The sequence below is a fragment of the Hypanus sabinus genome, chromosome 4 (genome assembly GCF_030144855.1).
Source record: "Hypanus sabinus isolate sHypSab1 chromosome 4, sHypSab1.hap1, whole genome shotgun sequence".
Lineage (NCBI taxonomy): Eukaryota > Metazoa > Chordata > Chondrichthyes > Myliobatiformes > Dasyatidae > Hypanus > Hypanus sabinus.
The window spans coordinates 65,090,559-65,104,263 of NC_082709.1; the positions used below are offsets into that span (position 1 = coordinate 65,090,559).

Consider the following 13,705-nt stretch of genomic DNA (forward strand, 5'->3'; position numbering starts at 1 on the left):
AATGGCAATGACATCATCCTGACATCCACTATTGATATGGATGGCAAAGAAACAGGCCAAATACTGCTTTTGATTGCAAATTTGATTTTGATTACTGATGTCATCATTGCAGCTGGAATGGAGTTAGGATGAAATTGAATAGGTTAACATTGCCATCTCTGGAAGGTAGGGAGTATGCTGCTTCAATGTACACAAGATAAAAACCTGACTTGATGCACCCTTGGTGCTGTCTATGTGGAGTTTGCATGTTTGCTGACTGACTGTATGAGCTTCTTATAGATACTCCAGTTTCCTCTTGCGTCCCAAAATCTTGTAGATTGATAGGTTAATTGGCTGTTGTTCATTACTTGTAGTGTGTAAATGAGCAATAAAATCTGTAAGATGAGTTGATGAGAAAGAAAGGGGAATAAAAATTGGGATTAATGTGAGATTGGTGAAAATGGATGGTTGATGGTCGATAGACTCAGTGCATCCAAGGATATTGTCCATCTCTTTACGACTCTAACTCTCAAAGCTGTGGGAAACTACTGTTCTGTCTTCTGTGATGTTTATAGTGAATTTTTGAGCTATTTTGCCTGTGAAGGTGAGCAGGATCGATTTCTGAAACCTGTCCCATTCTGTGCAGTTCAAGACCGAACAACATGGAAAGAATCCACCAGCTGAGGAAGGAGTATCACCAAGCCAGGAGGGAGGGTGTCATCCCATCATACGATGAGCACGAAGGCAGGTGGTGGCCTGGAGACTACGAGCCACCTTGGGTAAGTCCTAAGGGTTTTCTGTGAATGTACAGTACCTTCATCATGCAGTAACACAATCTAACAAGGCCAGTTTCTACTACGGCAGAGCAGGCAATCAAATCCAAGCGGAAAACTGCAATGACCTAAGCTTAAATCTCAGTTGCACTGATTTCAATTAAGGCTGCCTTGGAGAATGTGCTCTGCAAGCAGGAATGGAACTGAACAACACAGGTTGAATATATTTTAGCCAGCGGTAGGCAGCAATAAATATTTACTTATGCCACCATATGGTTTCTTGACTTGTCCCAGATGGATGGTTATTTTGATATCCAATTGAGAATTCTTTATTATTTATCATTGGATTTTTTTGCATTAAGTTTGGATTAGGGCACAGTTATTTTTTGCTGATTTCTACAGCAATGTTCTTTTGTTTATCCCTTAAGGGGCATCATGTTTTTGGGATTTGCCTCTCTATGTGCAGGGGAGGCAGTTCAAAAGAGTTTATTTTGACTTACTAAGAAGGGAAACAAAAACAGAGCTGGCTTCCCAAATGCCAGAAAAACAAACAGCAGCTGATTCAGCTTCTCTTGATTGCCTCAACATGGTAACATTAGAAGAAGGCACTCGGGTAGTTACAGAGTGCATTATGTTTCTGTACACTGACTGCAGAATTGTGAAATGATACTGAGATGAGCTGTTCTGAAGTTCTCTTCTGAGGGGTCTTTTCCCTTTGTGATTCAACACCTCCACCAACTACGGTACTTCCCTTCTCGTGACCCTTTTAGAATGCTGAACAGGAAAGAACGTACAGTACAGGAACAGGCCCCTCTTCCCACAATGTCTGTGCCAAAATTAGCTAATCTTATTGGCCTGCATGTGGTCTATAGTCCCTCCTTCCCTGCCTTTTCATGTGTTAATCTGCCTCTTAAACGTTGCCATTGTCTCTGTTTCCATTACTTCTCCTGCAGTATGTTCCAGGCATCTACCGCCAACTGCATATATAAAATCTCCCTCTCACCTTAAAGTTGTTTCATCTAGTATTTGACAGTACCATCATGGGAAAAAAATCTACTGACCATCGACCTGTCTACCCTAGCAATTTCTCTCATCATTTTATATACTTCTATTGGGTCACCTCTCAGCTTTCAGTGTTCCAGAGAAAACCAGCCAAGTTTGTCCAGTCTCTCCTTTATCTGTCTTCCAGGCAACTCAAAAGCTTCCCCCATTCTTCCTGTAATGGGGTGACTAGAAAAGAATGCTATGCTCCAAATGTAGCCTGAACAAGGTTTAACACAGCTATAATGTGACTTAATAATTTTAATACCTACACCCTGACCTCCAGCACTACCCTCTGTCTTCGATGGTCAGGTCAATTTTGAATCTTATCTATCATGTCTGCATGAATTTCATGTGCCTAATCATCTGGATGAGCCTACCTTGCAGAAGGCTTTACTAAACTCCGTGTATGTAACATCCACTCCCCTGTCTCCAGCAATCATCTTCATCACCTTCTCAAAAACCCGGTTATTTATGTACAACATGACCACCTCCTGCACAAAGTCATGGCTACCCCCAATACATCTATGCTTTTCCATTGCAAGTAGACTCTATCCCTAAGAATCTTCTCCAATAATTTCCCTACCAGTGATGAAAGGCTCACTAGCCTAGAATTTCCTGGTTTGTCTCCAATACTATTCATAAACAATGGCTATTTTCCAATCCACAGGGACCTCAGCATGTGGCTGAGGAAGAGAGAATATTCTCTGTCAAGTCTGCGGTGATCTCATCTGTTGTCTTGCTCAGTAACCTGGGATAGATGACAGTAGTCTCTACTTAATCCACCCTAATGTTCTTCAAGAGTCAACACCTCCTCCTCTTTCATATCTACATGCCCAAGAATATCAGCTTCCCCTCCCTTTTGGGTGTACGTGTAAAATGCCCTGGGATCCTCTTTAATCCTATTCTCAAAGGTCATTTTATGGCCTCTTTTAGCCCTCTGTCCTGCTCCCTATCAAAGGACCTATCTGATTTCAGCCTCCCAAACTTCAGATATGCTTCCTTTTACTTTTTTGATTAAATTTGCAACATCTCTTGCCATCCAAGATACCTGAAAATGAAGAAAAATTGTATCAGGTGTGGAATCTGATTGAATGATTGTGTTTCCTAAGGGTGGTAGGCCTGTAGAAAGTTTGCAAGAATACATCAAACCAGTACAGAGTAACTTGTTCTTTCTTTCCATTTGAAGTTCAAAGTAAATTTATTATCAAAGTACATAGAAATATAGAAAATAGGTGCAGGAGTAGGCCATTCACTATGATCATGGCTGATCATCCAACTTAGAACCCTGGACCTGCTTTCTCTCCACACCCCCTGATCCTTTTAGCCACAAGGGCCATATCAAACTCCCTCTTAAGTATAGCCAATGAACCGGCCTCAGCTGTTTCCTGTGGCAGAGAATTCCACAGATTCACCACTCTCTGTGTGAAGAAGTTTTTCCTCATCTCAGTCCTAAAAGGCTTCCCCTTTATCCCTAAACTGTGGACCCAACATTCTGGACTTACTCAACATTGGGAACAATCTTCCTGCATCTAGCCTGTCCAATCCCTTTAGAATTTTATACGTTTCAATAAGATCCCCCTCACCTCAATTTTCTAAATTCCAGTGAGTATAAGCTTAGTCGATCCAGTCTTTCTTCATATGAAAGTCCTGCCATCCCAGGAATCAATCTGGTGAACCTTCTTTGTACTCCCTCTATGGCAAGAATGTCTTTCCTCAGATTAGGGGACCAAAACTGCACACAATATATGTCACCATCTAAAACCCTAAGATTCATTTTCTTGTGGGTACACTCAATAAATCCATAATAGAAAAATAACCATAATAGAATCAGTGAAATACCACACTGACTTGGGCATTCAACCAGTTTGCAAAAGACAACAAACTACAAATACAAATAGAAAGAAGTAATAATAGTGAACAAGTAAGCAATAAATATTGAGGACATGAGATGAAGAGTCTTTGAAATTGAGTCTGTTGGTTATGGGAATATTTCAATGATAGGATAAGAGAAGTTTTGTGATGTTATCCTCTTTGGTTCAGGAGCCTGATGGTTGAGGGGTAGTAACTATTCCTGAACCTGGTAGTGTGAGTCCTGAGGCTCCTGTAGCTTTTTCCTGATGGCAGCAGCTAGAAGAGCGCATGACCTGGGTGGTGGGGATTCATGATGGATGCTGCTTTCCTGCGCCAATGCCACGTATAGAGATACTCAGTGGTAGGGAGGGTTTTACTCATGGTGGACTGGGATGAATCCACTACTTTTTCTTTGATTTAACATTCAAGAGCATTGGTGTTTCCATACCAGGCTGTGATGCAGCCAGTCAATATACTCTCTACCAAACATCTATAGAAGTTTGTCAAAATTTTGGAGATCATGCCAAACTTTGCAGACCTTAAGGAGGTAGAGACACTGCCATGCTTTCTTTGTAATTACACTTACGTTCTGTTCCTCTGAAATAATAACAGTGAAGAATTTAAAGTTGCTGACCCTCTCTACCTCTGATCCTTGAATGAGGACTGGCTCATGGACCTTTGGCTTCCTCTTGAAGTCAATAATTAGCTCTTTGGTCTTGCTGACATTGGGTATGAGGTTCTTGTTATGCCTCCACTCAGGCAGGTTTTCAATCTCTCTCCTATATGCTGATTTATCACCACCTTTGAATTGGCATACATGAATATGGCATTGGAGTTGTGCTTGGCCACACAGTTGTAAGTGTAAAGCAAGTAGAGCAGGGGTGTGCTGACAGAGATCACAGAAGACATTTTGGTACCAGTTGAACTGCCCAGATATTCCAGGGTTGAGTGAAGAGCCAATGCGGTGACATCTGCTATGGACCTGTTGCTCTGGTAGGCAAATTAGAGCAATCCAAGTTTCTTCTCAGGTGGGAACTGAAATGTTTCATCTGCAACCTCTTAAAACACTTTATCATTGTGGATGTAAGTGCTACTGACCAATGGTCATTGAGAGTGCTTACCACGTTCTTATTAGCGACCAGGATAATTGAAGCCTACTTGAAGCAGATGTTGAAAAATCAGATTGCTGAAGCGAGAGGTTAAAGATATCATTGAACATTCCAACCAGTTGATCAGCTTAGGTCTTTAGAACTGACTGCGTACCCTGTCTGTGCCGGATGCTTTTCGTGGGTACAGCCTTCTGAAGGCTCCTTGCACATCTGCCTCAGGCTCTGAAATCATAGGATTATCAGGGGCTGTGGGAGTTCTTAATAGTTCCTCCATGTTTTGGCATAGAACGCATTGATCTAATCTGGAATTGAAGCCCTGTTGTTGCCTGTGTCGCTTGATTTAACTTTATAACAGGCGATAGTATTCAAGCCCTGCCACAACTGTCAATTTGAGTACCAGAGATAAAGGTTACAGAAATCTTTAACAAATGTGTTTAAATTAGATATATGGATTTGATTTAGAGATGTTAGAAAAAAAGATGTGTGGAATGCTGTTCATGTTTTTAAGAATTCATTTCCTTAATGATGAGAAAATTCATTTAATGGATTCTGCTTTGGGACTCTGTTAGTTCACCAGTAAAACAATATTAATGGGTTGTTTCAGAGATGTCAGCCAAGGGATTTCCTCAGACAGGCCTGCTTCCTGCTATTGTAGTTAGTGCATTGCAGTCTTCTGATGGACCTTTGTGTTACATCTGTTGTCTCTTCGTGTTACGTTTGTCATGATTTTCCCCACTTGTATTTGACAACAGTAAATAATTAGTCAGACCATATATAAATTATTTTGAGCAGCATTGGGCCCCATATCTCTGGACGGATGTGCTGATGTTGGAGAGGGTTAATTAGAATAGTCCCAGAGATGAAAGTTTGACCTGTGAAGTGTGTTTGATGGCTCTGGAGTTTTGAAACCTAATGGACATTAAAAGGCCAGGATAGAGTGGACATGGAGAGAAGAGGAAGTTTCCAGTAGTGGGAGCATCCAGGTCCAAGGGGCACAGCCTCGAATGAAAATACGTCCCTTTATAACAGAGAAGCCACATGTGGAATGTGGAACCCACATTCCACAGACACATGGTTAGGGTTAAGATTAGTAAGTTGTGGGCATGTTATGTTGACGCCAAACACATTGTGACACCTGCGGATCTTCCAAACACAATCTTCCCTGATTTCATTTGACACAAGTGATGCATTTCACTGTATGTTTTGATGTTTCAATGTGCATGTGACAAATAAACTAATCTGTAATCTTTGGTAGTTATTGTGTATCTCATTTCAGTTCATAGAAATGTGGGCAGATAAAATTTGACAGCAAGCCCCACAAGGTTATCTTGGTGCAGAATGCCAATTTCTTGGTGAAAGAATTGCAAGGAGGCAATTCCAGAGCGTGGGAGCAAGGTACTAGAGGCAAAGCACTCAGAGATAGTAAACTAAATGAGAAACACATGAGAGGCCAAAGTTGGAGTAAAGCCATATTCTCAGAGGGTTGCAAGGTTAGAGAAAATCACAGAAGTAGGGAGGAATGAAGCCAATTCCTGGATGGATATTTTATAGTCAAAGCTCTTCTAGATAGACAGGAAGCCAATGTTAGTTAACAGATGCAGACTGTAATGGATGAAACCTGATGAATTAGAATCAGGTTTAATATCAGTGGCATATATTGTGAAATGTGTTAACACTGCAGCAGCAGTATAATGCAATACATGATAACATAGAAAAAAACTGAAATATGTTATATATATATATATGTGTCTGTGTGTGTTTGTGTGTAAATCAAATAGTTAAATTAAATAAACAGTGCAAAAACAGAAATAAAAAAGTAGTGAGGTAATCTTCATGGTTTCAATGTCCATTCAGAAATCAGATGGAAAAGGAGAAGAAGCTGTTCCTGAATCGTTGGGTGTGTGCCTTCACACTTCTGTGCCTCCTTCCTGAGAAGAGGGCATGTCCTGGGTGGCAGGGATCCTTAATGATGGACAACGCCTTTTTGAGGCATTGCTCCTTGAAAATGCCTTGGATACTACGGAGTGCCCATGATGGACCAAAAATGGGAGTGGTAAACTTTCCTTATTCCCATTAGATGCCAGATAGAGACCAGCTTGCGATATTATAAAAAAAATCTTGGATAGGAAGTTCAGATTCAAATTCAGATTTATTTATCACATGTATAGCACTTTGAAGCAAACAGTAAAGTGTAAACAAAACCACTGCCTGTAAAGTGTTTTCTGTCACTGTCTGTAAGGAGTTTGTATGTTCTCTGATGGACACATGGGTTTCCTCCGCGTTTTCCAGTTTCCTCCCACATTCTAAAGACGTAAAGATGATTTTAAGCCGGTTTATTGGTCACCTGAGTGAAATTGGACAGCACAGGCTCATTGCCGGTAGGGTTTGTTACCATGCTGTATCTATAAATAAAAAAATAAACAACTAACAGAGCTAAAGATGTCCAAGTGTCACCACGCACTCTGACATTAACATAACATGCCCACAATGTTCAACACAGAAACGGCAGAACACAACACAAAACAAAGAGCTGCACAAGCAGCAGCAACAACGACAACCAACAAAGCAAGGCCCCTTTCCCACCCTCTCACACTGACAGGCCTCCAACCACAGGACAGGCTGCCTCCAGGCCTCCAGCCCTTGGCCCTGGACTTTCAAACTCGCAGACATTGGTGCTCCACCCACCAGTTTCTGGCGCGGATTCACAGACTTGCAGACATCGGGCCTTTCGTAGTTTTGCCTTGATTATGCTGAATGCTTTATAATGTAGGATGCCTCATTCAATGTCATGTATTGGAATAAATGATACCTAGTAAGGCATCTGTATACTGCACTCACTGATGACTGCACTGATGCTACTTCACGCACCCACGATGAACTCATCAATTTCATCAACTTCCTCTCCAACTTCCACCCTGCCCTTAAATTCACTTGGTCCACTTCTGACACCTGTCTCCCATTTCTAGATTTCTCTGTCTCCATCTCCAGAGACAGGCTGTCTACCAACATCTTTTATGTTGTTCAATTCCTACAACTATCTTGTCTATACCTCTTCGTACTCTGTCTTTGTAAATATGTTATTCTCTTTTATCAGTTCCATCATCTTTGCGACATCTGTTCCGAGGATGAGGCTTTCCTTTCCAGGACATCAGCGATGTCCTCCGTCTTCAAAGAATGGAGTTTCCTTTCCTCCACCATTGATGCTATCCTCACCTGCTTTTTCTCAGTTTCTCAGTCATCTCTGCTCACCCCATCTTCCCGCTACCAGGGATAGAGTTCCTTTTGTTCTAACCTACCACTCCACAAGCTTCCACAACCAACATATCATTCTCCACAACTTCTGCCATCTCTCAAAGGATCCTACCACTAATTACATCTGTACCTTCTCCCCACTACCATGCTCCACTTTCCACAGAGATCACTCCTTCCATGATTTCCTAGCCCATTTGTCCCTCCCCACTAATCTCCCTCCCGGCACTTACCCTTGATGCGGCTGAAGTGCTACACTTGCCCATTCATAACACCAAAGAGTCCTTCCAAGTATGGCAACACTTCACCTGTGAATCTGTTGAGGTTGTCTATTGTATCCAGTGCTCCCAATGTGGCCTTTTTACATTGGTGATACCCGTCGTAAACTGGGGGACTGATTTGCTGAAGACCTCTGCTCCATTCTCCAGAAATGGAATTTCCTGGTGGTCATTCATCTTAATTTGTATCCCCATTTCCGTTACCACATGTCAGTCCATGGCCTCATCTTCTGCCATGAAGAGGCCACTCTCAGGATAGAGGAGCAGTACCTCATATTCCATTTAGGTAGCTTCCAACCTGATGGTGTGTACATCAATTTATCCTTTGATAATTTCTTGCCTCTTTCTTTTCTTTTCTGCTCCCCCTTCCCTCTTTTTCTATACCCCACCCTGCCCTCTTACCTCTTCTCCTCACCTGCCTATTACCTCCCTCTGGTGTCCCTCCTTCTCCCCTTTCTCCATTTGTCCATTCTCCTCTCCTATCAGACTCCTTCCTCTTGAGCCCTTTATCTTACCCACCCATCTGGCTTCACCTATCATCTCTAGTTTGCCCTCCTTCCCTTTCCCCCCACCTTTTTATTCTGGCATCTTCCCCCTTCCTTTCCAGTCCTGATGAAGAGTCCCAGCCTGAACCGTTGACTTGTTTATTCATTTTCGTAGATGCTGCCTGACCTGCTAAATTTCTCCAGCATTTTGCATCTGTTATTCTGTATTCTTTGCTCTTTAATCAATCATGAGAATCTCAAGAACACTTCACACAACATCTCGGTCTTTTTTTATTGCTGTGGCTTTAAAACCCCTTTCAGTGCATTTGTAGGTTTGTAGGGTTAGACAGCATGACCCAACTCATCTACACTGACCAAGCTGCCAAACGTCACTAGTCCTATTTGCCTTCATTTGGTCCATTTCCTTTTGAATATTTCCTGTCAAGTACTGGTCCAAACGCCTTTCAAAATGTCGTCATTTTACCTGCCTCAAGCACCTCTTGTGGCAGCTCGTTCCACACATCCATCACCCTCAGTGTGAAAAATGTGCTCCTTAAAACCATGCATTTTAGTTTACACTCCCCTACTCTGGGAGAAAGATTGTGATACTTACCCTTCCTATTGCCTCTCATAATTTTATCAACTTTAGTAAGGTCACCCCTCAGCCTCAGGGTGAACAGTCCCAGCCTGTCCAATCTCTCCTTATAACTCAAGGTCCCTGGTTCATTTGCATATTGCATTGTCAAAATCAGGAATAAATTATGATTGCATGTCTTGCTAAACTATAAACACCAGCCCCCCCACCCCATTTCCGTATAGTTTGATATGGCATATGGATGAATTGATATATTATGTCATTCACAGGCAAGTGGAAGTTCACAAACCTCATTCCCTTGTACTTAATTCATGAGCTCATAACTAATAACATATATAAGACTACATGGTCCAGAAGAGCAGCAGAAGCTGAATATTCATATTTTGATATCAAAAGAGATGTTAGAAATTTGAAATAAAACACAAAATGTTGGAAAAATTCCCTGCAGAGATTTACATGTAAAGCAGTCTTAATCCAAATGTCACAGTTATTCATATTCTCTGCACTGTAACTTGTCATGTGATTGCCACATAATCATCAGGGAGATATTTCTGCAAATTCCACCTTGCCCATCTGTGCGGAAACACGCTCTACTGAGTCTGGATTTTGCTGGGTTTGATCCTTGCCCTGTGAGGCTTCAGGGTAAACCAAAGACTGATGATCCCAAATGTTCTGCTGGGAAGTGGAGTGATGCAATTTGAGAGAAATATAAACCATCTCGGGCGGGTACGAAAGACCTCTCCACAATAAATCTTGGTCAACTTCTCAAATACCTAGATAGACCAAATACAGACAGGTGGGACTAGTTTAGATAAGCTTCTTGGTTGACATGGACAGTTCAGGCTGAAGGACCTGTTTCTGTGTTATATAGTTCTGAATCTTTGTACTTCTTCTAATGTGATGCAGTGCTTAAGATGTGGACTCCTCTAGTTGGAAAAATTAATCCCAAACTGGATGATTACTTTGCACAAAATGATCCTTTAGCCTAAAGGAGCTTCCACTGGGATGTCAGTTTAATTTTTCATTCCTCTTCTGCTCTGACCTGGCTCTCTAATGCCTCTTAACTTGATCCAACAAGCTCTTCCAGCTAGGTAACAGTCCCTCATCTTCAGGCTAGACATGTTGCACTTTTCAGTATTCATAACTGGATTCAACAGAGTCAGATAATCAGCAATTCAAGCCTTGTATCTTACATTTCTAGCATCAGAATTTTTATCTCCTCTTGTCATTTCAGGTTTCATTTATCACCTTCTATTTACACTTTCCCCGAGACATACCTTCTGATAACCACCTGCCTTTACAATTTTTGTCATTCAATCACACACAGTCTCCACACTATCACAGGCATTCCCTTTGTTCTCTCCATCTCTTCCCTCTTTCTTTGTAACTTAAAACTTACTTGTTTCTGAACTTTTCCCAGAAAGTCATCAACCTGCTGTTAATCCTGTTTCTCTCTCTGCAATATCTGAATATTTCCTGTCTTAAATCATAACATGAAAATTGATACCATGATTTGTATTTTCTTGACAAACTGGGCTCTTGACTTGAAGTGTCATCGCTGATGAGTGTTCTTGGTAATGATAGTTTATTCATTAGAATGAATGGATAAGGCAGATCACTGGGGTAAAGGCTTACAGTTTATCACATAACCAATGTTAAATGGATACTTTCTAGGGGAAATGTAATACCTATTTTAATTTTAATACAGTAGCCCTTGTGAACGATGAAATAAATTTGCTTGACTATTTCTAAAGGTGCATTTCATTGTAGGTTTTGATGTTTTAATGCACATGTGACAAATAAAGCTAATCAAATCTAATCTTTATCCATGACTGTTTACTACTATTAGTATAAAACAGAATTTATTGAGTTTTTTCAAAATCCTTTGTGCGCCTGTTTCTATTGAAAGTAATCATCTTTCCTTACATTCACTGGGAAATGAAAAGAAAGACTTCATCCTTCTGCCTGTCCCATAATTTTCATCTGCTACTCCACAGACCAAAGGATGTGTGCAAGACAATTATTTCTTTGTGTGGAGTGATCATTTCCTATGTTGTAAATGGTGTCTCGAGAATTCTGTATTCTTTGTGTTTCCATGTTTACTTCTGCATAACAAAATTATTTCAGTTTCTCTGTGTGTTAATCCTAAAATAGAGTATTATCAAACTGTGTTACTGACACTGCATTCTAGAGCGAGGACAGGAAATCCCATAAAATATATTAATAGGAAGTGCTGAGAAGTATATCATTATGTCCAAAAAATCTTCAGGACTATGTCAATATTTCTGAGCGGATACGCCCAAAGACTGAAAATCCCACAGTACATTTACTACATCGCCACCCGCCCTGACCCAGCTCCACCTAAGGACTCTAGAACTGTGGTAACTGTTATAATGTCAAAATTAACATGGCAACTAATTTACAGCAAGTCCACAAGCAGCAAATTATAACGATCATACCAGGCACAGTAAGATGTTGGTTGAGGGTTAATATGATGCTTCCTTCGTGACATGCATAACATGTTTACATTTCGTTGAGATGACAATTATCAGGAGTGAGTCAAGCCCGGGGTGCTAAAGGAGAGGGGACTACCCGCTAGAATTAAGATGTCACCTTAGCAGCTGTAATACGTTCAGAAAAATTCAACGTAAACTTAATTCATTTCTGTGGGAAATACAAATAATTTTGTAAGTTGGTTAATCTCCCTTTTAATGCAGTAAATCAATCCCGTGGGGAGTCACAGAGCAATACAACACAGGTACAGGCTCTTCAGCCCAAACACTCCATACTGACCACTAGTTAGTCCCAAGTTTCCTGCAATTGGCTCACATCCCTCTAAGCCCCAACCCTCCGTGTACATATCCAAGCCCTTCTTAAATGCTACTGTTATACCTGCCTCACCCACTTCCTCTGGCAGTTCATTCCACATACTCACCACCCTCTGCACGAAAAAGTTGCCCCTCAGCTCCCTTTTTAAATCTTCCTCTTCTAAAGTCCAAAGTTTAAAGTGCATTTATTATCAATGTATAACATACACTGTACAACCTTGAAATTTGTTTTCTTGCAGACAGCCACAAAACAAATAAACACGATAAACCCTACACAACAAAGGCCATCAAAACTCAATGTGCAAAAACACGAACAATAAAAATGTAAACAAGTAACACACAGAACATGAACTGCGGAGTCCCCTGAAATGAGTCCCACAGCCACAGAACCAGCGCTGCGCTGCAGCCGGTCCACGAGCACGATGGCTGCAGAGTCAGTTCAGTGCTGAGGTGAGTAGACCCTCATGAGGGAATGAGCTGAACACCAGTTCATCCTTCACCCTGGGCATCGGTGCCTTGACCGTTTTTATCTGGCTCAGCAGTTCAATCAGCTAAACATCGGTTCACTTTCTGCACTGGGGCCTGAGCCCTGCGGCTTCATTTCAGCCTCGAGTCTGCTCCAGCAGTGGCTGTCACAGCTGTAACTGCATTCCGAAGAGTCCCGCTCATGAATCCCACAGAAACACCAGATCATTCAGCCACTTCAAGATCACAACTCCCAAAGAGAGATTACGTGCTCAGATTGCAGCAATCGTAGTCCACAAAATGTACATTTAATGGAGTAATAAACACAGAAAATTCTGCAGACGCTGGAAATCCAAAGCACACAAGATGTTAGGAGGAACTTGACAAATCAAGGATCATCCATAAAGTGTCGACCTTCCGGCCCAACGTCCGGCATCAGGGTCGGAAAGGAAGGGGGAAGATGCCAGAATAAAAAGATGGGGGGAGGGGCTGGAAGGTAGCTACAAAGTGAGGGGTGAAGCCAGATGAGTGGGAAAGGTAAAGGGCTGGAGAGGAAGAAATCTGCTAGAGAGGAGAGTGGACCATGGGAGAAAGGGAGAAGGAGGGCACCAAGGGGAAGAGTTAAGAAGACAGAGTGGAGAATAGAAGAAGAGGGAAAGGGGGAGGAAAATTTTTACAGGAAGGAGAAACCGATGTTCATGCCGTCAGGTTGGAGACTACCCAAACGGAATTTGAGGTGTTGCTCCATGGACTGATATGTCGAAATGGGAACAGGAATAGGAATTTAAATGGTTGGCCACCGGGAAATTCTGCTTTCGATCGATGGAGCAGAGGTGCTTGCCCAAGCAGTCCCATGATATATGAAGTGTCTCACCAATGTAGAGAAGGCCATATCAGGATACAATAGATGACCCCAGCAGATCCGCAGGTGAAGTATTGCCTCACCTGGAAGGACTGTTTGGTGCCCTGCGCTTTCAGGGATAACTGCCTGGAGGGAAAATGGCCAAGGGGGCGATCCCTGTGAAAAGCAGAGAATTCAGAGGAGGTAA

The 13,705-nt window shown here is 41.8% G+C and overlaps 1 protein-coding gene across 5 annotated transcripts in view; it reads left to right on the forward strand.

Annotated features, from left to right (window-relative positions):
- pard3bb (par-3 family cell polarity regulator beta b) overlaps positions 1–13,705 on the forward strand; it is a 1,128,463-nt gene that overhangs the window by 960,734 nt on the left and 154,024 nt on the right. For 4 of the 5 annotated variants that reach the window (XM_059967323.1, XM_059967321.1, XM_059967325.1 and 1 more), the window contains one exon: positions 626–758. In XM_059967323.1, the coding sequence (XP_059823306.1) occupies positions 626–758 (133 nt within the window). Of the gene's footprint in view, positions 1–625; positions 759–6,610; positions 11,143–13,705 lie in introns of those variants that run through there. The other variant, XM_059967326.1, reaches the window with a different exon arrangement.